Below are 25,418 nucleotides of genomic sequence, written 5' to 3'. Positions count from 1 at the left end.
TTGCGCAATTAATATTCAACCTAACTCACATCTAAGCGTCGCGCAGACTGCGCATATTCAATAATGTTTTGCATTTGCTTAATAATTTGCTCAATATGCAGGCGAGGTTCTAACACTTTATGACTGCGATGATACACGCGAAGGAAGAATACATTTATTATGTATACATATGCATATTTTGCGCTTCGTGCACGTGTCGCGTACGTTTCGCAAAATTTACGATATTTTACTACGAGACTCGTAAAATGCTAAATAATATTTTCATCGTACATTTTTTATTTACTATTACAAAAAATTGCTCCTTTGTCGATTATGATACATGTTGCGTATATTTAATTTTATATTAAAATATTAAGTGTAATACACGAATCAAAACTTTTGATTAACAGTTTGTCAGAAAGAAAAATCGACAATTAATTGTATCACAAATCAAAATGGGATTCTGATTCCATTTTTCTTTATATTCTGGAACAGCAATATTTTCTCGCAATCTTGGCTCGCAAGATTGCTTAATTCCCGTCTATAAATTCATATCAAACAAACAAAGTTAGATACCATTGATGTCTAGTTAGTATACGGATCCTTAAGTTTTGCGTTCAAATTTTACTTGTAAATGCTATAAATTAGATAAATGTATACACGTAATATTTTTACCATAAACACAAGGCGTATTACTTATGTCAAATCAATCTGTTTATGTCAAATCAATCAATTTAGTCTTGATGAATGGTTTACAGAGAATTACAATACAGAAAGGAATGTGTTGTCCTCTCAATCAATGTCTGTCAATGTCAAGTTGAAATGTTTCTACGCATTTCCGGGTTATGCACGCGTTTATTTCTGACCTTCGCCCTCGCGACAACAACATAGGAAAGGTACCGGTAGAAGACTCCGTTTAAAGTTATTAGAAAAGATTACTAACGTATTCGCTTCAACTACTTCAAGTAGATGAAGAGCAGAATGTTCCATTGTGCTTAAAGGGGCACCAAATACGATGGGAAAGTTTCTCATTTCTAAAGCAATCTTTTGATAAAAGTCACCACATACTTTTTTTTCTCAAACAATGAGAATCATCATTTTATTATTATAATATGCAATGCAATTTTATACATATAATTAAATATAATAAAATAATGATTTTCATTGTTTGAGAAAAAAAGTATACATATAAATTGTGCTACGAAAATTTAAAAAAAAAGTATGATAGGAAAATGCAGTAAAGTGATAAATTTTTGATAAGATAAATACAGTGAAATATAATAGTCGAGTTGACAAAATATACAAAACAACATATATAAAAAATATAATATTGAATGTTAAAATATAATATCAAAAATTTGAATATATTTTTTTAATACTGAAATATATATATATATATATATATATATATATTTTTTTTTTTTTTTTTTTTATTATACGTTCGAAACTGTGAGTTTGTTGCAAGATAAGATTCTGTGTTATCTACGTCAAAATTTTTCCAATATAACATCGTGCGAATTTATCGTTAGATAAAAGTTTTTGATAGACACACACTTATCGAAGTACATCTTGTCGAATATAGTTGGAATTTTGGAACTTCTTGAAGGCTTCATGTTTTATTCGTACGTTACGCTGACGTAAAAGCGCTTTAAAGTGGGAAATGGAAAAACGAATATGAATATGAATAGCTTATCGCGAGATGATAGTTACTTTGGAAGTGTGCTTTGCACAATGTGGTTTGCAAAGCACGCAGCAGTTACGATTGTGAGATAGACTGTGTCTGTTCGCTCCTCGCTGATAAGGAAATTTTTGCACCCAATCGTCCTGATATTTTTCCAATTTTACAGTCGCGTATCGATCCTCGAGGCATGAGTTTCGCTTCGTCTGGAATTGATAATCTCGTCATGAAAATGGTAAGAGTTTCCTAAATATCTCGACAAATATTCGCACATATCAACTTATCGACGCTTATAACTAGTTTCATGTACACACGATTGTTTATCTATTTGTTTAAAATATAATTTTCTAATTTTCCCGAATAAACAATTTTGTTCAAAAATAGGGATTACATGCAAAGCTGTTTTGCATTGTTTACATGCAATCAGATTTTTAGTTTACTATTTTCATATAATATGTGATATTTTTCTCGTCAAAATTTCATCAGACACGCTGTGTCAGACACATTGTTTACCCTTATTTATACTAAATATTAAAAATCTATTCCATTATTTTTTAACCACGTAAAACTTGTTCTTTATCAAAAATTATAGATTCAACGCGACCGTTGTCTTAATGGCATTTTATTTTAAACTTTTATTGTCACGATAAATCGATTTGCGTCGTTCAGGAAACATGTCAATGTGTTCTTTTAGAATTAGAGTAGACGTTAGAATAGGATGAGTTAAAATACAAGCAAGCTGCATACAAAGTGTTCTTTATAATATATTTAGAAATTGATATTACATTTCAAATCTCCAATTCAAAATGTCAATATAAATTGGCACTGAATTTCCGATAAAGTTTACATCGCAAAATATTTTAAATGCCAGAGCTCTCTTTGAACAAGATATTAGTCCTGTCAAATTTGGGGACTTGACGATGAGTCTGCGATAAATCGCTCTGTCCGCAGACATCTTAAGAATTCAACCGTTCGATCGAAACTTGCGTTTGATAAAGTATCGTGTGCAATATTTCACAGTGTGCAATGTGTACAGGACAAATCGTAAACAGAATTGATTAAAGTGAGATATATTCTTTGAATGGAATCGTTCCAAGTTCAGCTGGTGGGTGTCGTTTGAAGTGGCATTTATACTTGAGAGTCCTCGTCCTTGTTAATATAAAACGTCACTACATCTCGAATCGCTCACATGATTACATCAATAAAACATTCTAATAGAATTAACGAATGCATTTCACGACTGTAAAAGATATTCGAGATTTATGAAAATAAGAGGCAATTTATTTCTTTGAGAAATTCTTTTTAGTTTGTGCCCTTAATTTTCAATATTTTATAGAATGAATGTTCTTTAATATTCTTTCTTTTTATCATAATAACGATTATGTATACACGACAAAAATCTCTTGTCTAGTGATAGAAATAATGTCCGAATTGTTAGCTACAAATAATTTCATGACTAGTGGATAATATAAGTGAGTTACACGTGTATCGTCTCTGTGGGTCAATCACTTTGTCATAAAGTTACTTGAAAATTGTTAACGTGTGACCAGTGACTATTCTTGGTCGACAACATATGAAAAAAGTGCAATATTGCCATAATAAATGCCGTAAAAATAGACTGATCGATCATTTTTCTGCTGATAAATTATTATATACACAATGATTAGCAATCGTAACCGAAATTTAAAATGTTTGTAAAAAAAGAAACGCAATCATAGATTGTTTTCCTCTGCTTTTACCAATCAGCTTCGTGATCACGGAAGTCTTTCATCACCGCTGACCACAAGAAAATTTTTATACTTATTCTCGTTAAAAAAAGAAGACACCTTTTGAAATCGCTGATTAGCTCGATAATTTGTCGATAGAAAGTTTCAATATTCGGTGCAAATAAGAATATTGAAAATATTCAGTAATTTGTGGTATTAGCAAAAAAAGAGTTTCGATTCTTCTTCAATTGATAGAAATAAAAAAAATAACGTGCGCGTACAAGAATTACAAAATTTATATATAAAGTAAAGATCTATAATAACTAATAAAAAACTAATAACTAATAAAAAAATAGATACATTTTTATATAAAATTGCGCGTGACTACTTTTTATAATAGTAAGAAAAATCAAATGCTATCTTAACATCTTCTGTATACAAATAATTAATTTATATTTGTTCAATTTCATTATCCATCATATTGAAAAAGAAAGAGAGAGAGAAAGAGTCCGTTATTTAAAATTTATTAATTTTAATACTGGATATAATAAATCCTTCACGTAGTCACCTTCATTAACTTTTATAGATATTTCCTTCAAAGGATTCAAAAGTTCTAAAAATATACTTCATTCCGAGGGAAATGAATTTTTTCCAGCACATGCAACAGCTGTAATATTGCAAAAACGATACGAAAACACTTCTTTCACAACTTTACTCTCAAATCACTCAAAATTGTGACGGAATAGAATCCTTTGTATTCAAGCATACAAAAATGACAAAAAAACTTAATTCTTCTCTCGCAAGGTCTTCCTTTTTACTCTGTTGTACCATACAAAAAATGGAATAATAACTGAATAAATCGTCTATTGTTGAATCGCGGGACTCTTTAAATACGCTAATTGTAAGTACGAGCGTAAAAGGACTCAGAGATGTGGGAGGAAGGAATGGTTCGAGACTCCTACGGCGTGGATGTGAAACGAACAGCCGGAGGAGACAGGACTGGCTGCTGCAGACATGGCCGAACGAGGTCGAACGTCTCGAACCTTCCATGAACGACCGAGACTGCGCTGTCTGAACCCACCTATCTCGACGAGCATTCCAGGACGGAATAAAGACGACGAATGTCGCTCGGGTTCGCCGGTTGTTCAACGTTCATGCGTCTCGTGACGTAATCCTCTAATCGGAAACAGAGAGATAGTTATTCGCGAATCCAACAATTCATATTTCAAAGGAATTACAAGTCATTCCGTGTCATCCTCTAGAGCAGAACTTTTACACGTGTAGTTATTCGATAGAAATGAAGACACTTCTTTAGTATAATTTTCTTACCAAGTTTATAGCAAAGCCTTTACATATTTTTGAAATTGCTTTAGAAACATCAATATGACATTTATTCTTCAGAAGAAATTATCAATTAAATACGTGAAAAAATAGATACTAGGGAATCTGCAAATATTTTTGCTTTAAATTTATTTTGAAATTTGTACCTCATTATTATGAAAAATGCATGCGTGTGTTTTATACGCATATTTCAAAACAATGAGTACTTATTAATTCCTGAGTAGAAGTAAATTAAATGAGAGAGAGAGAGACACATACAATGTCAGCTTATTTCGTAAATTATTTTGTGTGAAATCGTATGGTATATGCATTAATAATGATACAATTTCAATGACAATTGAAAAGCACGTGCACTCGCTCAAAAATTATTTTATATATTATAACGAAAATACTCTTTCTCATTTATTTGCTAAGTAATATATTAATAAGAATATTTTTCAAAGAACGAATATTTCAATTCTTATTTTTACGATAGAAGACAAAATTTTTTAACGAAACATGCATATAAAGATAAAATTATATTCTTCGTAAAATTTTAAATAGAGCATTTAAATATTAATATCGCAGAGTTTCGAGCGCAAAACAAAATTTTCTTTATTACTTTAATATATTAAATTATATACATAGAGATTTAATGTTTTAATTTTTTTTCACATATATGGATACTTTTTTATAGTATCTCGAAATATATAAATAAACGAAAATATAACGTTTTAAATATAACATTTTCAAACATACTTTATGACGCGGCTTTTAGTATAAACACAGATGTTCACACGAAAGGTGATAAAAGGATACTCATTTTAGAAAATCTTTTCCAGTGAAATATTCTCGAAATTAAAAAACGTATTAGTGACCAATTCAAGATTCAAAAAACGTGAAAAATTCATCAATGAATTGTTCAAAATAAATTCACGTTGCATCTTACATTTCCCAAGTTATTTCTAACTACTTAGATAATATAAATATTATAAAAAAACTAATTTTATATAATTAAAATTAAAACATCCTTCATATACCAACAACAAATGCATTTGATATTTAAAGATTATCATATCTCGCAATTTTATCTTTATTCTTACACCGGAAAATTGAAAGAGACATCATTTAAAATATTTTCGCAATCTTACAAGATCAGATCAGATAAAAATTAATCCATTAAGTATTCATTCAAACCAAGTATAAGACTGATCAGATCGACAGGTTTACGATCACTAAATAAAAGTGGATTCTTTGAGGCTGGGAACTTAAAACAAGCCGAAAGTTGGCATCGAGATTCGTTTATTCGCTAATTAAAAAAAAAAATACATACATTCATCTTTCTTTTCGAGCAATTTGCTCTTCATTCACCGTAGAAATAAAAAAAAAAAAATTTCAATCGCGCGCCCCGATGAAAGCGTAAACGGTTTAATGAAAGAAGACGCGTGCCAAATTTCGAGCGAGCGCGCAAACCGATTTAACTTAACGTCTACCTCCCCCGGGTTATGTTATGTCGAACGCTGACGCAACCCGGCGCTTCGTTTTATAGACGGCGTATCTCCGGTATTGCGGTTTGCCGGTGCGTTACCCGCACCGTGTGTCTCACCGATCTGCGATAATTCCGCGGCGCAGCCGCGTCTCCCTTTCCCTCCCTTCCCCCCCTCCCCTCGCCCCTCTTCCCTAACCCCTTTCATCCCGCCGCGCCGCGACGCCGCGCGTCCATCCCCACGCGCGCCCGAAGTGCGAGAAGGCGGCGCTTATCCTCGCAGCGACGTGTATATAAAAGAGACAAACCCCCCGAACCGATTAGCAAAGTTCCCCAAAACACACGTAACACACCATACTTTTGCATGCCGACCGATTTGTGAGACGACGACGGGACACGCGAGAACTCGAGCACGAGGCCCGAACGACAACAAATCTGCATCTATCGGTGGAAAGACGACGAGAGAGAGAGAGAGAGAGAGGGAGAGATCGAGATCCTTGAACCCGGTTCTCGCACACGACAGCCGGATCATCGGGAATTCGGCGTCATCCGTCTCCGAGCTCGCAAGCTAAGCACAGACGGGAAACATCACATATGTCTTGATACGAGATAGGACAGTGACGTACAAACGGACAACTCGCGATACGAGAGAGAGAGAGAGCAACGAGATCTCTCGAGTATCCATTCGTGAAAAGGGATCCGTCTCGCGCTGCGGGACCTCCTTCTTCCCGTAATCCTCGAGCGAATCGCGTAGACGAGGACGAGCTGTGGTGCGGTTACAGGTGGTGAACGTCGAAAAAAAAAAAAAACAGAGATACTCCTAGACGACGCGACAACAGAGAAAGAGAGCGAGAGACAGACTAGAGACCCGTCACATTTTTAGACACCGGCGCCTTTCTCGTCTTCCCCGCATCGCGCGTTCCTCCGAGGGTGCGTAATACAGGGTCCGCAATACACCAAACGCTTTCTCGCACGCACCACGCACGCACGTAACGGCGCAGATACGTAGCATCGAACGCGATCGATCGCAAGAGGCGCTTCACGGGGGAGAGAAAGCGCGACCGCGACAAGGACGACGCGGCGCCCTGTCAAAAGTCACCGTCTGTCACAGGCGCAACTAGAGAGAATCCTATCGCTGTCACAACAGAGCCACGTGTGATCATCTGGCTGTGACACACACGCGCACGCACGACACCCGCGCGCGCGCGCGCGCGCGCTCACGTACGCACGCACCTGTGTGTATCACCTACGCACGCGTTCGCCGAGCGATCGACGCGCACTGCACGCGCCGGTCGCGCATCGGACGAGACGAGAGAGTCGGCGCAACCTCTCCGCGTTTCATCGGCGTCACCCGCGAGGGGCACAAACGGAAGCGGCTCGACTAGCCGGCGAATTACGGCATCGAGGCTCCAGGCTTCCTAACGACAACGACGACGACGACGACAACAACAGCGGCGATTGTACAGAAATAAGGGCAACGCACGCGTATTCACGACAAAGTGCGTGAGTACGTGGACGACGAGCGTCATCGACCCGCTTCTTTTTCTCGTCTACACTTATCGAAAGGAAGGATGCCCGGCTCCCAGAGGAGACAGATGATGCAGCCATGGCCCCTGTGCCTGGCGCCCTTCGCGAAAACGAAGGTAAGACCACCCCCGCGCGCGTGCACGAGCCCTCATCCCCAGGTTGCCTTCTCTCCGCGGCCGCTGTCTGGTTTCCAGGAGCCGGCTGCCGGTCCCCGTCTCCCGTTCGACGACAATCACCCTCGTTCGCTCGCTCATCGAACCACCGAACGTACATACATACATGCGCACACATGCACGATCGTTCTCTTTCTTTCTTTCTCTCTCTTTCCCGTTCTCCGTCCGCTACCTCTCCCACCCTTAGGCCCCTGGAAATTTCCACTGCATCGGCGGCAGGCAGGCGTCTGCCTCGATGGCATGTTTCTTTTTTCTCGCGGCTTTCCGGTCGCGAACTCTCTTTTCCCGTTCCTTTTCTCTGGTATCGCCATCTCTCTCTACCTTTCCTTTCTTCATCCCCTCCCCCTCTCCTCCAACCTGTGTCATTATCTACGGATCATACATCTCGGCTTGTCCCTTTACTCCGTCTAGATTCCGCGATTCGCAAATTTTCAACCGTTGGATCGCGAACATGAAGCGGGAGGGGGAAGGGGGTGAAGAGATATAAATCATATTTTTTTTCAATTGAAAAAATATAAAGCTAATTTAAAGAGAAATTTAACATAGGAAATGTAATACATAAATATAAATATAAATTATAGATATTTATTAAATTTATAAAAGAAATGTTAAATTTAATATATACGTATTTTTTTAAAATATGTATATCTAAAATTTTTCAACCAATTCATAAAAGCTGCGACAGTAAAATTGTACATGTATAGGGCGATTAATTTATTTCTCATAATTTCTCGTAATTTTTCTGTTTAACGATTCGCGATTCCTTTCCCTGCGTTTTTTTGCGTTGTTTTTGCGCCCGTTTCGTGCCTGTAATTCCCGATTATCACTAGGAAGGATATTTAAATGAGCGAGAATCGCATATTGGCATATCGAGAGTCACGGTCTAACGATTCTCCCGATCACGAAATCGCATTACATTATTACGTGTTCTTGCGATGGGGAAACGCCCGAGATTTTACGTTATCGTCCGAATCGATTTTAGCCACATGCGGACATTTTTGACAAATACACCGACATCATTCGTCAAATCTGTCTCTTCCTTTGCAAAATTGGGGAACAATAATGCACGTGATAGACGTGAAAAAATTGTCGATAGAAAAACCGGTCAAATTTCGCCGAATTCGAAAATTTCGATCTAATTGTCCAAAAACGTAACAAATTTCGAAAAGAAGTCATTCTCTGAGGGCATCTCTGAAATCTTGAAACGCGAAATCTAGACTCACTGAAATTACGATTTCAGATTAAAGGTCGCGAGACTCGATCGCGAAACTGGCATTTCAATCCGGGTATCTCTCGGCGATTTTCACCGGTGATCGCGGGAGATGACCAACAACGTGCCTCTCTTGGCATACGAGTTGTGCGGCTCTCCTCGCTTCGCGGAAATATCGATCGAATGCGCGCGCACGGTACAGGTGAAGCCGATGCACGTATCCAAATAATCGAATGGAACGATGAGTTATTCGAGAAACAATGTAAGCCCGATGTGGACGATTATATACTTTATAAACAAATTTATATATGATTTAAAGAAACGAAATAAAAATTGTTAATTTTCTGCATAGGAAAAATCGCGACGAGGTAGACATTCCCGGAGTGTTTACACAGGGCGGGTTTACACATACGCACTTATACATTCGGAATTATGTAATGCACGAAGGAAATTTCCGAATGTGTTGGGTGACGGCGCGAATATTTTTACGAATATTTTTACTTATTATTTTACGAGAGATAAGAGAGACACACGAGGAAAAGTGTGGGAGAAAAGGTGTTGCTGTTTTTCTATAGTTGGAGTAAGAAGCGAGTGAGGAACTTTCCATTTTTTTTGCTTTTATTTAGCGAACTCGTGAAAATATTAATTATTTTGTATTTGAATTATAATTTCGCGTTTCATCGGAAAAGAAAACACGTGGATCTGTCAAAAGTTAAAATTCAAACGATTTTCGAGAATTTATGCGTACACACGGAATAACCGATTTAGATTGAATCTTGGATGAAAACTGTCGATCAGTCCTGGGCTTTATACGCAAATAAATTTATTGATTTTTACTTAGCTTACATTTTTCATCTTATTTGTGTGATTGATCTAATTATGCCTAGATTTATATTCATTTATATAGACAAACAAATAATATATTTCTAAATTATTTTCTTCCTTTTGATTTGTAATCAAGTAATATCTTCATATTTCAATCAATATTGATTGACAAATATATAATATAATAATTTTATACTTTTTAATCAATTATATTTGTATATTTTTGATTAAATAATTATATATAAACAAAATATATAATTAATGAATTAAATAATTTAATTTAATTAAGATTTAATTATTGACATATTAAATAAAGAATTGTCTTTAGAGTAATTTATCGAGATATTAAAATAAATCAAACTAAAATTTCTAATAACGTTACTTTTTGCTGTTCATCATCAAAATAATAAATTTTGGGATATATTTGTATTTTTCATATATTGTAAATAATAATATAATTGCCCAGCTCTGTTCTTGTTGTAGCATCATCAAGTTTATTCCGATCGTCGTTCATCTCGAACTCTTTCCTGGGATTGAATAATCTGTCATTGTGTTCATAGATCACACCTTCCAGATGTCTCGGTGCTTATCTACCTAAGGATACAGTATTGAAAGAAAAATATCGATACCTGACTTATCGGAAGAAATCACATTTATATCAAAAAAGAAATATCGATAGTAACAGAGAAAGAGAGAAAAAAAAAAGATATCAAGAAGTACCACGCAAAATTTATTCCTTTCAACACATCTCTCATGTTCATCTTTGTTCGTAATCTTACGATTACGAAACAGAATCAAAATAAGTTTCTTATGCTTAATTTAACGATTGAAAATTACTGAAATATAAAATATTTATAACTATAAATTCTCTTTGACTTGCGAGAAAATTTGAATTTAAAGAGCAACGTTTCTCTGAAAAATAGTACAAATATAGAAAATTACATTCCTTATTATTTACATTTCAATTCGATTATGTCAGTTCCAGTGTTTCGACACAATAACATCAAACAAAGTGTCGAGTAGAAATGAAATATACATACATATATATTAATAAAACATCGATACTCTCTTTCTCTCCGAATCTCTTTCATCCTCCTCATCGCATACTTTTGTAACGTTGATAGAAAGCATCAATAAATCATTTTTGACGAAATCCGACTTTGTCATTAACTCTCGAAACTGCTCGGATCCCGTTCCCGTGTCACACGCGACGCGGTGCAAAAATCATTCATTGCGAGTCGACAGAGAGCCAGCTACGAGACGTTATCGATATTCAAACACATTGCATCTAATTGCCACAACTATACTACCGATGTATGCTTGGCGTGGCTCAAGGTAGACAAGAATTAAGATAATATTATACATTGCCAATTTTATTTCTACATATCTTCGCGTCTGAAATATCAAGGTCGATCCGTAAAAATATCATCGGCGCCGTGATACGATAAAGTTTATGGATGCAAAATTTCTTATTATAGATTCTCGTTCCGTTTGAAAAACCATTCATTGACGCAAGTGAAAGTTCGATGCACGCTTTACGTCGGAAGACGGAGCGAAAAAGTACAGGAAGCGTGACACACTTACAGCGTTCTTTAAAACTACACATCGCGAGTTTGAAGATGTTAATTTCTTGACCGATCTAAAAGCAAATCTTGCTCGATGAAATTTTTCTTTCCGATGGCAGATCATTAATCATAATTTTGAAGTTTTTTATCGCGAATTTATAAAAATTATTAATAGCTCGGAGCACACAATGTGCGGCTTTTCTTTAATCGAATGAGCGGAATTTACGAGTAGGAAAAGATGCGATAATATTGTGAAACTCGATTGTTAATTAGGCATATTGGCTTCTCGATGCGACTTTGTACCGATGGATAGTTAATTAAAATTCAGTAATCGCGTTATTACCGACTCTGCTCGCAAAGCACGAACGTATACTCTTCACATTTACTCTTCCTTGTCGATCTATCGACAAAACGTTGAGCGTTTTGCTCAAATGCAAGACGGGTTGCTGCTTTATAAGGAATAGACGTACGTATGAATTCGGATACGTTGCAAAAGACAATTGCACAATAAAAATTGAGAATTGATTATAAAAAAAATCTGCAGGATGAGATTGTGGCGCAACTCATAATAACTCCTGCATAAATTAAAATTAATGAATTGGACAAATAATTATAACGTCATCTTCTGCATAAAAATATAATAAAAATATCAATAATTCAATAATAATTTATTTTACGGTTGAAAAGTCGATTTAAATTTCCAAAAAACTCCATTATTATGCTTTCCCTGAATGCTTTAGATATTCTGCAAAAATAAAAAAGGTCATCTATGAAACGTACAAATAATGAATAAAGAGAAGCCAATAAAATAATGCAACACTAATATCATCTTCAAAAATGAATATCAAGGAGAGGAAGGGAGAGAGAGAGAGAGAGAGAAATTAAATAATCCACGAAGTAGATATTCCATAAGATCAACTCATCGATTTTGGTTTCCATCTGCATGATGTAGAGAATATTGCATAAAATAACCCAGGAATTTCGCGTATTCTGCGAATATTGCAAAATAGCGTTTGACGTACATAATTTTAGCGTTCAAGATACACGAACGTTTTTCATCATCGGACGAAATGTTTTTTCGATACACTCGTCTGGATCATTTCACGCGGGAACATTCGGTACCTGGATACATCGCACTGCAATTTCACGTGTTGCAGCCCGCGAGATTCCGCGGATAATAGTCGAGTAAAATAGGAAATATATATAATAGGATTTGCACGCGCGTGTCTAGATAAAGTCGAGATCTAGATCGTATATTCGTCGAATAATGACAGACATATCGCAGAGATATCGCATTATATTGCCACTATCATCTCGCTGTTCTCATCCCGCCATATGTCGTGCGAAATAATATATTTCGGCCAGGAAGACGCGGAAATCGCAGTCGACTTATGTCTACGTTAATTATTGTCACGGACGCAGCGCTGAAATGCATCAGCAGGAATCACCGCGGATGTCCACGCCGCTGGTACGTCCATCATTGCTCTAAAAACTGGAGATGACTTTTTTTTGGAATGCTAGCCGATACTCGTTGCGAAAAGAGAAAGGAGGAGGTCCATTATTCGTAAATCGCGACGTGCGGATGAGGATATCGAGAGAAAAAAATCAATGCTCCGATAGCAATTCTCATATGATATCCACCAAACAGAATATTGTCTATAATACTTCATTTAATATTGGTTTAATATTATTAATCAAATATTGATCTATGATCTTTTACTGGTTTATTTTTTTATTAATTTATAACTTTTGAGATATAGAGAGATATGAGAGAGAAAATCAATGCTCCGATAGCAATCGTTTTATGGAGCAAGTAATTCTCATATGATATCCACCAAACAGAATATCATCTATACTTTATTTAATATTGATTTAATATTATTAATCGAAAATATTGATCTATGATTTTTTATTGGTTTATTTTGTATTAATTTATAATTTTTTACATTCAATTAAAATGCACATAATTTGAATTGGGATTCTTAGGTGGGGGGTATCAGATGAGAGAAACGAGAGATCTCGTCCGCTCGGCGCGATATCGCGCTGATCTCGACATTTGTTGTTCGCTGCATTCGTTTCCCTCTGATCTTCTTTAACGAGCTATTTTAGGAGAGAGGACATCGTCGGGTCGAAACATCTTTTACTTGGTCAGAGTCACGCGACAATGAACAAATCTCGAGTGTTTAACGTAAAATAAATCATGATCTTTAAGTGAAATTCTAAATTAAAATCGTCCAGAGAAAAACATATATTTAACTTTGCAAATCGAGTCAAAGGAGTTTTCATAAAAATTATTCAGATATTCGGACACACATATTATCAGATTTTTCTATCATCTTTAAATAATTATTAAAAGTCTTCTAACAGCTGTTGTTAACAGATTAATACGATTGTTAACGATTATGTCAGAATAAATAATAATTATTATATACAGTTGTAGCGTATATTAATACTCGAAAATTTGGCTTCGAAACATATATGCGTTTCGACTCAACGAGGTAACGCGATATATCCTACACAACACGTGATTTCACAAAGCATGCTGCGTATTTTCGCTCCCACGCTTTTACTAGTCACGTGGCACATGCTCGCGTCTCGTGCAAATTGCGTGACAGAAGATTAAGGAATCGCAGAATTGTTATTTTCGTTAACCTCAATCGTAAATTTGGCAACACATACGATATACGCAAGATATAGTACACAAAACATAATAATAGTTGCATTGAAAATGTTCTGTAAGTCGTTGTCACTACTGTTGAGAAAGATCTCGGAACTGATATACTGTTTTTTCCTGCTTCAATTACGTATTTGGAAAACAGCGATTGCGTTAAATCAGCGGAAAGAGATGACATAATATATCTGAATTAATTTATTTATAAATTGATAAATCTAAACAAATATTGCTTTATTTTTATTGCTCATAATATTTATATTGATATTTAGTACACACAAAATGAGGATATTTTTATTATTCATGAGTAACATTTATCCATTTTAATTATGTTAATATATTTATATGATATACATTCACATTTAATATTTACATAATAAAAAAAGTTAGATTAATCGTAATAAAATTCAAAATTTGAAGAAAGGATATATCAGATTTAATATTGATATAAATCTCGTCTGAGCTTTTATTAAAAATCACTTACAAATTAGCATTTGCATCATTATTTTAAGAATTTATTCTAAAGATTTAGCACACAGTTTTGTAATCGTAGTATATTGGAATTGCGAAATAAACACTTTTCATTTTCAAAATCAAAACTGATGCCAATAATATCATTTATAGAATCGTCTATATATTTTCTAATAATAGAATTATCAATTTTGACGACTTTGTAATAAGAATCACACATAAATTCGTGTCATTTTATAATAATAATTTCCATCGACTGAAAAATACTGCCAATGCGAATGTTATTACAATTAAATACGATTACTCTGATAGACCCTATAATATTGCAAGTTCTATAAGAAGCAGTATCCAACATTATTCTACGTCGAGGGAGAGAAAGAATGCGCATTCGTTAGACCGAGAACAAAATGAGAAAGTATCCGCTAAGACGAAAATGTACTCTTTGGCAGGCTTCCACGCATCACAAAAATAGCATCATTTGGACGAGAGACTCTACGTTGGGAAGCACTAAGAATATTTGCGTGGGCCGTGCAACTAATTTAGAAAGAAATGAGAGATCTAATTTTGTAAATTGTCGGTAGAGACTCGCATAATAACACGGTTGAAGACTCGCGTTCAAGGTTATTTGGAAAATCTTCTGCCGTAATTATCCAGGAAATCCTTAACATTGAACCTGAGAATGCTCGTGCAATATATCATTCAAGGAGTTATCTGAAGAAAATCTCAAAGATGACACCGTCTTCTTTACAACATCTTGAGAATGTTTGCACTGCCTGATTTTCCAGCAATGCATGTTAATGTCTGATACCATAAATTTTTCAACATGCGACTTTTTAGTTATGTATGTACGTTTTGGTGGTATTATTTCTGATTCTAGTTGTACTCATTTGATTAAAATTTTTAATTTGCATACACATACATATATATAAGAAATATACATAAAAACTGAGTGTAATGAATATATGTTTAAAGCGATTTTAAACCTTATAATCGCTAAAATAATAAAATGCTTGCAAGTATACGAAATAAAAATCAATTAGCCAGAGATGGAGCGATAACATATTTATGAACATTTGATAGAATCGACCTCGAATATACGCACGTTTATTTGCAATGCTTTGGAATTTTACGATCTGGCAGTGATCAATTTTTGTAATTCAATTACCATGCTTAATTCAATTATACTACGTACTATGTATGTAGTTCCGCACTACGACGTAACAATACACTTCAATATGTTGCGAAATTCATCCTTTCTGGTTTGTAATGCAAATCAGTCGTTTGATCGCGTGAGGAGAATTACATGATAGATAGAATTACACGGTTGGAACAAAACACATTTTTTATTGGCTGCTAAAAAATGGATTTGTAAGACTTGTCGCAAATTTTGAAATTAACTTTTCCTCTTCGTAATAACGCTGGCGTATCATAAAAGTGTATATTTCACATAAATAATTTATATTTTTTCCCCTTATTATTTTTCTCTTGACTTTTCTTCTCGAATAAAAATGAATTTTCTATTGCAAAATTTCGATTAAACCTGTAGAAATAAATGAATGAAATAAATATACAGATATTTTCAATTATAGATATTTTCTGCTGACGTATATGATCGAGTTGGAAAGAATCAAAGGTTAAAGGCTTTGCATATATAACGGACAATTAGAATGAATCAATAACTGATTAATAATTTAAATATTTTGATAATTATGCTTCGATCTTAATTTATGCAAAATAATTCTTTTTCTCCGATATAATACACTTCTAAAATTTGTGATGCACATTTTTTTAAAAACATCAAGCTTTTTAAGAACATATTAATCAATCCGAAAATCTATATTAATCAAAATTATTATTACATGGAGAAATCTTAGCTAATATTTGACACGAAAACAGCTCCTGATGGAATTATCCCTTGGTCAACAATCATCAAAGAGTACTTTGCTGCAGTTGACTAAATCGATCCTATCGCAACTGAACATATGTATAAATGCATCAGACACTAAAACATGTTTAGAAAGGTCATGTATTCATTATTATTATTATTATTAACAACTATCTTTCGCCTTCAGCAAAAAGATCGAGCGTTTATTAATTATATACAGAATAATTCAGTGATTTTAAATCCCTGGTATGCACACTTTGTTATTATCATGATGCAAGTTTACCTTGACGTAAACAGGAGAAGGCGGAAATTCCGGACAAACGCGGAAGTTATCTTGGATAGTTCCATTGTCACGAAAACGAAAGTCTCTCAAAGCATGTTTTCGCGAATGATTATGCCTAATGATTGATTTTGCTCTTGAATTATAATTCCGCGTCGAAGGAACACTACGTTGAATTAAACACAATACATCAATGGGATTACACACCATTAGTCTCCAACTTACAATTTTACAAATTTGTTTCAGATATTTTTTTTTAATTTTATGTCGCTAAAGAAAAAAAAATTATTAAATCTGCGAAAAGAATTATTGATTCATTAATTATTTAATATATGATATATGATGCGACATATATGTTTATATAATTTTTTCTAACACAATATTATTAAAATATCCACCATCAAATACCTTTCATTAAAAAGTGGCAATTCATAATTGCAACTGTTTCATCAGAACGCTTATCACATGAAAGCTCGTCGTCATAAGTCTAAAAAGATTTTGACTATCGCGAATTATCGGTATTGTGTAATTATGGGCGATACGATTAATGATTTTTCGTAAGTCGATAAGTATGTCGGAATATTTTATTTCATAGGAGAAAAAAATCAACTAACTAAAAATCAACTACTAAGTTCGAAAGAACTACGTCAAATGTCCAGCTTTCCTCTGAGACATCAGAGTTCATATCGTAATATCGTTCGTGAACTTTACCTCTCATGTAGGAGACACGTGATAACGGGATAAACAGATGATTTTTCGACACAATAGTTACACCAGTCAGCGTGATTAAAATGACGTATCGTGTGATGCGCTATACGGATTTATGTTTCTCAATTAAATTGATTGAACAAAAGAATTTTTATATTTGTCCGACCGCGATGCAAAGCATCAGCAATAATAAGTACCGTAAAATTTAATGACACAAATAAAGTATCTTTGTTTAACGCATTGATTAAATGTATGAAGCATTATCGAGAACAAAATTGCACTGAAAATTGGATATCGCAATTTAAAGTGGAACAACTTGACAACATTGCGATTATTTGTGAATTAATGTATTGATGCTCGATACGAGTACAATTATGGATGTAGAAATACATGAATTTTTCTCCGTGATTGAAAACTAAAAAAAATTCTAAAAAATTTATGGAAGTTATATGAATTAGTAGATATATACATACTTTTAATCAATTATTTAGTTTGACATTAAGTTTAAATTGCTTTCGTAATTAAGATATATCATGACCTTTAGGTAAAATTTGATTATCGTTATATTTGACTAAGATCTCGATAAAATTTACATTTATTTGAATTAAAGACAATCTTTACGTTAAAAAAAAATAAATACGTTAGAATATTATTAGGAGACGAATGTATAGTAATAGACAGAGAGAAAGATGAATATATAAAACAAATTTTGTATAGAATACACAATATTAAAAGACCGATTTTTTTCTCGGAATAAGTGCAAAAGTTTATCTCTGGTGTACCATTTGATTGTACATTATTATAAAATATTTCGATCAAGATTTTTTTTTGATAATTTCTGTAATGCTTCATGCAAACTCGAAGGAAAGAAAATCGTTTGCGAAAGCAACATAGCTGGCTTAGGTTCAAGACGGGTTATCGATTCTCAGGGGTAAAAAGTCATCTAATCTCTCAGCCAACATCATCGCCTCGTTCGCTGTGTCATTTGTTTTTCGTCATTGGTTCATTCGATACATGTATATAATCGTTTTAACGTTCTTTTCTCTTCTTTCTCGCTCTGTTTACATACGCGTCAATCGCCCTCTGTTTTTCTTCCTCCCGTGTGATTTGACTCCCCCTCTAACGTACTTTCAACGCAATTCCCGATAATCGAAAGCGGTATAAATAGTCCGATTTGATGTTTCATCCCTTCGAGTGAACAGTGAAGAAGCAAACAAACGAACGTTTTCTTCTTTGACGGTTGGTAACACAATTTCGTTCGCCTTATTTGCCTTCGTTTTTCGCGGTTTTAGTATCCTTTATTTGTATCCGGTATCTTTTAAGTGTACGGTTTTCATCATTGAACGATTTGTTTTCATTCCTTTCACGGATTTCGCCTTTGATAACCGTGAAAATATTTCTCTCTCTCGCAAAAATAATCAGTGATTTTGGAAATTTTCAAGTGATTTCTGTGAGAAGCGACGACGAAATGTGTCGAGAAAGATGAGACTTTTTACAAGCTTGAAAAAATTTTGTAATATTATCAGTTTTTAATATTAGATTCTCTTGGTAAAAATTGTTATAAATCAGACATAATCTCTAAATATTTTTTTGGCGCACGACATATATTTTAAAATGTATGTAATTTCTCTTAAAAAAGGAAATTTCTCCGATACTTTCGTTAAAAAAAAAGTGTATTCTCTTTTCGAACAAATAAACTGAATATTGCATATATAATTTTCTAATTTTCTATAATTATTTTTATAGCGCGCAGTTCTTTGTTTTTCTTCTTTATCAGTAGACTGTTTATGCACGGCATCTTATCGCAAAGAGGAGCAAACAAGACTAGATGCGTCCAGTTCGTCCCCTTTCTTCCGGTTCTCTCTGGTTCTAACTCATATATTCACTTTTATAAACTATTTTCCAAGTATATATTTCATAAAACTTCAAAAACAAACAAGAAAAATTGCGTCAGCCTCTTCTGATCGCGATCAATGGTAGATCAATTTTCGCAATTTTCTCCCAAAAATGAAGGTTTCCGTAGCTAAATTTCTGTCGCACGCTCGTAGTTTCTTCTGTCAACTGTCAATGCGCGTTTTGAACATTTTTATCGATTTTTGAAAATGTGAGATCCTTTAAACGTCTTATTGAAAGATCGGTAACTTTGGTTGCAGGAGCGCAGCGTTTTACCCAAGTACAACACAAGGGTGTCCCCGGTCATCAGACCCACGCAATCAAGTGCTGGGTCTGGCCTGGACTGCTCGTCCAACAGCACTCTCGTGACAAACGCCAGTCCCTTCAACAGCCAAACCGCCCTCATCGCCGAAAAGAAGTACTTTACCGGCGATATTGGCAAATCATCTACAAACCACTACTATGCCGAGAACTTGAGGAATAATCATCAAAAGGCCTTAACGCGGATTTACAATCCGCTCGATAAAAATCAGGACGTTGATTACAAGCAGCTCGATCCACTGCTACCGAACGAGCAAAGTCCAAGCATCAAGATCCTCATGGATTCTCAGGAGATCGTGAAACCACCGAAGGATGAGCAGGAACCCACCCGAATGGTATCCATGGAATATCAGAAGAAGACCAAGTCCTATTTGCGATATGCCAGCCAGGTAAGTTTTTATTTATCTTCTATTTTTATTTTATTTATCTTCTATTTTTTATATATGTTTTACATGAATCTTCATTTTTCGGGGATCAATTTAAAGATTATAAGCCAAAAAGCCGAGTATTTTTTCTTTAGCAAATTAATTGGAATCGTGGCTAAATCAATAATATACATTACATCGTTTCGAAAACTTATTTTGAAGTATATGACATTATTTATTTTGAAACTCTTTATTTTGAAAATATGATATTCAATAGCAAGACGTTGTTATCAATAAGAGAAACTTTAACGCGATTAATTTTTAATTATCGGCTTAATCGCATTAGCTGATCAAAAGATTCATTTAGTTTCTTTTTATTTTTAATAGTCTCAGAGGTAAAATGCTAAATGGTACGTGTTTAAAGATGCACGAATCCTACAGTAGTATGACTGTGCGTGTAGTCCGCCAGATGTTCTGACGTCGACCCACGATATTCGTTTTATTAAAATCGCATGATATATAATACACTACATATCCGTTTATAATTATAATAATTTTCGTCTGAAAGTTTACTTATAAAAAACCTCGAGAATTTCAATAAATCAAAAATTAACATATACTATATAAAAATGTTATTAAGGAAATTATATCTTTTTCTTTTATTTTAATAAATTATAGATGTGACTTTTAAAATTATTATTGAATTATAATATTATATGATTCCTAAAATCGCTATTTAATGTTTATAAATAAGTAAACAAAATATTGCTTCTTAGAGTCACATTACAATACAGTTTCTTATTCATTTGCTACTAAAATTGCGTAATAATTGCGTTGTAGAAATGAATATTTCTGTGTCAAACAAAATATATATCTGTTCAATATATTTGTTTAAAAACTAAGAGGATATATATAGATATTTTTTCAGGAATATTTATAAATAAATCTTATAATAAAAAAAACAAATTCTGGAATAAAACTTATAATAAGATAGAGTATTCAGAACTTTAATACATTTGCGAATGAAAACAATTTATTTTCGTATTAAACAAGTTCGCTTTATTAATATGTATCCGACTTGCGCGTATGTTACGTGTATATGAAACAATCGCGCGCGAGACAAGAGATAAATTGAGAGCAGATGCAGCCCTACAATATTGCACGGTATTGCATAATGGAACAAACTAAAGACTATTTTTCTTATGTCTTTGCGTGCAACATTCATGGTCGGCGGTTCCATGGGCGCCGCCAGAATTCAATAACATTATTATCGCATTATCACATTACGTGAATGTAAATTTCATCAACCATACGTCGCTATAAATAAATGAAATAGAGATCTAATACATTGCAAGAAGATATCGCGCATTGTGACAATAAAAAAAATTCACCGCCTATTATAACATATATATAACTAAAACTTTAGATATCCGTAAAAAAATAATAATCTCTTTAATAAAAAAAATTCTTATTGCATTCAATTTCAACTACATATTCAGTCACTAAAGAGTTTTACATCTTCAGTCATTTTTTGCAAGAAATAAACTTTTGAAGTATAAGAATTTTGAAAAATTTTATCTCACAAATGATTTGTATTCAATAAAAATCAAATTTTATACTTACGTTTCTCTGCGAGAAAATTATTTAAAGTAATGACAAGGAAAATTATTCCAATGAAATAATGTTCTACGCCGCGAAACATTTACGTAAGATATTATCCTTTTGTTAACAAACATGAGCAATTGTATTCTCGTCAGATGCTAAAGACACGTGTGGTTATAATATACTCTGCATCCGTCGCGGTCTCTTAAAAAGACTTAATGAGCCACGCGAATATTACGTATTAGCATTAATATTACATTTTTTTATCTCGAATAATCGAAATAAAATAAAATAGCGTGATGTATCATACGAAGCAGTGATGATAAAAAATAATCTTCGATGCTCAATATTTATCCGTGATACAAAAATTAAAAAATTTTAAAAATTTATATATATATATATATATATATATATATATATATATTTATTTAATGTTATTTTATAAAAAACAAGACAATTCTTCTTTTATTATATTTTTCTTGTTGCACGAAATGCACGACCGACTGTTTTCTTGATTTCTTCGAAATTGCTATAAAAAGTATAGTTAAACAATATAATAATATTTTATAATAAAAACAAGCAAATTCTTTTTTTATCACATTTTTCATGTTGCACGAAATGCACAGTCAACTGTTTTCTTCGAAATTGTTATAAAAAGTGTAGTTAAACAATATAATAGTATCTTATAAAAACAAGCAAATTCTTTTTTTATCATATTTTTCATGTTGCACGAAATACATAAAAAATATAATTAGATAAAAGTATATGTAATGGCCTTTTTCCCCCCACCTCTTTCTTTATCTGTTTGGAATTGAAGTCGCGTATTGTTTTGAAGGTACAAAGTTGATACGATCATTATATTATACAGTAATACATACATGATCTACGAAGGAGACGGATCGCGAGAGGAAGGGGTAGCCAGCCCCCCAGCATTGTTCCCTATATAAGACAGAAATCGACCCGGCGGATCGGTCCACGAGTGTCAATAGCTTATATTATACCGTGACATCGAAAATACTTCTATTGTCGTGTCAGTGCGCGGATCGACGGATTAAATCGTATCGATATCGGAGTTTCCCTCGCGCAAATCGAAAGTAAGCTTCGCGTCTCTCATCCCGACGACCGGTCGATCCTCGGAAGGATCGGACTGGACAACTCGATTTTTTCCTACGCGATCGCGTTTGAGAATTTCTTCGCAAGTGAATCGAAAAAAGCCGATTCCGATCGATTGCCAATAAATTTTCGCGCATAATTGGAGAGGATCGTTACCGTTTGTTTGACGTAACGACGACAGTACTGCGATTCTGTAACTTTTAACGATGTCGCTATCGTCAATGTGTTTTGACATGTCAACGATAACGATATCGTCGTTAAAAGTTACAGAGTCGAATCTTGTTTATCGCGATAAGTCAAATTTTCGATCGGACTTTTCGGAATTTTCGATGTTTATAGTTTCTCAATAGGTCCCCTTTGTTGCCTCGATCTTCGATCTATCCGCGATCATGAAGATCCTTCTGCGAGCGGACACCCACATAAATATCGAGGTGCCGGAAAGCACGCCGGTAGCGAAATGCACGTTCACTCAGGTAAAAGGCCCATTACATCATAATATTATTCATTTATTCTCTCAAATTTTCTCGAAGTTTTTTAAAATGCGATATATTTTTTCCACTTTTTGGATATCTTATAAAAGCACATGCGAAAGCATATCATGAATATAAAAATACAAATAGTTTGGAAACTGCTTCATTTGCAGATGAAACATCTCGCGATAAAACTATAAATCGTTGTGTTGCGTGTAATATCTACAGAATATCTACTCTTAATTCGTGCTACAATTGGATGGAAGATGTGTGTGTTCACACTTTTGGTTGTGTGAAAACTAGTAAAAAAATTTTTTTGTTTATTTACTTATTATATATATAATTTTTTTCAAAAAAAATTGTTTTACATATCGGAGCAGAGTATGCGTAGGTTAGTGCGTTAATTAAACGTATTATATCTGGCAATCTAAAGATTTACTTATGTAATAATTTACTCATTATTTGATACCAGCCAGTGATATTGTTATTGATCTTTACAAACACGTCAAGAAATTATTTTCTCGCCGATTATATTGTATTTTACTGAACATTTTTTAATTTTTTACACTTATTTTACACTGTACGAATAATCCAGTAAATAACGACCAATACATATTGGTACGAGAACTGTGAAAATAAGACAGTATTTTCCATGTGATCGTAAATCATCGAAAACTTTCTTCAATGACGCAAATTATACAATTGATCAAATATCGTTTAAATTACTGCGATCTCGATTCTCGGTCACAAGATGGAGTCTCAATAAACAGACGAGACGGTATATATAATTGTATGGACAAATACATATTCAACAAATGCAATAAATATATAAAATTCGTGTGCATATATTAATTATATAAACATGTATATTATATAAAAAATTATACATAAATATATTTTAACTTGAAGTAAAATTTACAGCCATTTTTTTTCTACGCGATAATTGATTTTCAACTGGATTTATATCGATGTCTGCTTTTGACAATCTGTCTTATTTTTTTATGATTCAATTGTGACTTATAAAAAAATATATCTAAAGAGAAAAATTTAAAATTTTATGTCTAATTCTTCCTAATTTTTACAATGTTTCCTATATTTGTTCTCAGGTATTGGCTGCGTTATCGGTATCGCTGTGTTCCCTGCAGATCGGTTATGCGAGTTCGTATACGTCACCAGCGCTGGTATCCATGCGCGAAAATGCCACAGCGAGTTTCGAAGTTACTACACAAATGGTGAGTACACGTTTCGAGGTACAGCTCGAATTGATCGAAATTGTTTATCAAAATTCACGTCGAAAACAATTCTCGCACGCGAAATCATCGCATTTATCAATCCTGGCGTTTGCGTATTTAAAGTATTTAAACAGGTTTGCGAAAACGATTTTTTACAAACGTGCTCGAATAATAACATCGTCGTGTCTCGAATACTCTGGCACAAGGACTCGAATTTTTTGACGAATGCGGAGCACAAAGTTTGCGAGATTCCGGGCACGTTTGTTTCAACATTCACTATCGATCGTACGCGGGCTTGTTTTATTCGCGATTCGCGATTCTCGTATCTTTTCACGGAATTTTAAAACAAAAATCTGCGAAACTTTTTATCAAAACTGGATATTTACCGCATGCTTAATATTCGTTGTACGATGTGATGAATTTCTAGCGATATTTTCTACCTTATTTAAAGGTATATGCATGAAACATTCTTTTCCTTTACATCTAAATCACACACATAAATATCGCATATTTCAAAGTGTGTCGCATTTTATTGGCCGCAAATCGATTGATTAGATTTACAATGTCCAGGAAAAAATTAAAAGAATTATTTATCGGCTACACATTGTCTGACATCAAGTGCAAAGTGGACGAAGCTCAAGAATGACGCGAATGATAAAGCGTAATGCGTCACGTTGTAAATTATATCGCGATCTCTCTTCGCGAGCAGCTGAAAGGACCTTCGTAACATTCGAAGGGTCAATGGATAATTGAAAGGTTTTAACGATGACCTCTCGAGTGCGTCATCGGCGCGAGGTCAGGGGCACGATGACCCGATTACGATCGCATTGGTTGCGGAGCCGTTATGCCCTAATGGCCGCGAAAGCGATTGGCCAGCTCGCCGGACACGCCGCCAATTCTTTCGTAAGACTCCGTGACGATGACGCCGGAAATTGATC

The 25,418-nt window shown here is 34.2% G+C and overlaps 2 protein-coding genes and 1 long non-coding RNA gene across 8 annotated transcripts in view; 1 reads left to right on the top strand and 2 right to left on the bottom strand.

Moving 5' to 3' along the window:
• LOC145961567 (RING-box protein 2-like) overlaps positions 1-25,418 on the bottom strand; it is a 42,177-nt gene that overhangs the window by 8,742 nt on the left and 8,017 nt on the right. The gene's annotated exons all lie outside the window — the stretch shown is intronic.
• The window catches only part of Tret1 (trehalose transporter 1), a 29,826-nt gene continuing 6,174 nt past the window's right edge, over positions 1,767-25,418 (top strand). Inside the window, exons 1-3 of one of the 4 annotated variants that reach the window (XM_083081895.1) lie at positions 1,767-1,892; positions 19,638-20,087; positions 24,355-24,480. In XM_083081895.1, the coding sequence (XP_082938021.1) occupies positions 1,848-1,892; positions 19,638-20,087; positions 24,355-24,480 (621 nt within the window). In that variant the 5' untranslated portion in view covers positions 1,767-1,847. Of the gene's footprint in view, positions 1,893-6,407; positions 7,813-19,637; positions 20,088-22,544; positions 22,760-23,117; positions 23,252-24,354; positions 24,481-25,418 lie in introns of those variants that run through there. The other 3 variants (XM_083081891.1, XM_083081894.1, XM_083081893.1) reach the window with 3 other exon arrangements.
• On the bottom strand, positions 14,600-17,448 carry LOC145961569 (uncharacterized). 3 transcript variants are annotated; one of them, XR_014435653.1, is made up of 4 exons: positions 17,185-17,448; positions 16,780-17,046; positions 16,471-16,613; positions 14,600-16,151 (listed from the first exon to the last, which is right to left on the bottom strand). It is a non-coding gene; the product is annotated as an uncharacterized LOC145961569 (long non-coding RNA). The 3 variants fall into 3 exon arrangements; XR_014435654.1 differs by having other exon boundaries at positions 16,780-16,942; XR_014435652.1 differs by having other exon boundaries at positions 16,780-17,448.

The sequence above is a fragment of the Camponotus vicinus genome, unplaced genomic scaffold (genome assembly GCF_025532165.1).
Source record: "Camponotus vicinus isolate PSW18456_S1 unplaced genomic scaffold, iyCamVici1.0 SCAF_11, whole genome shotgun sequence".
Classification (NCBI taxonomy): Eukaryota; Metazoa; Arthropoda; class Insecta; order Hymenoptera; family Formicidae; genus Camponotus; species Camponotus vicinus.
The sequence above is the reverse complement of the archived record's forward strand: the minus strand, read 5'-3'. Positions and strand labels throughout refer to the sequence as shown.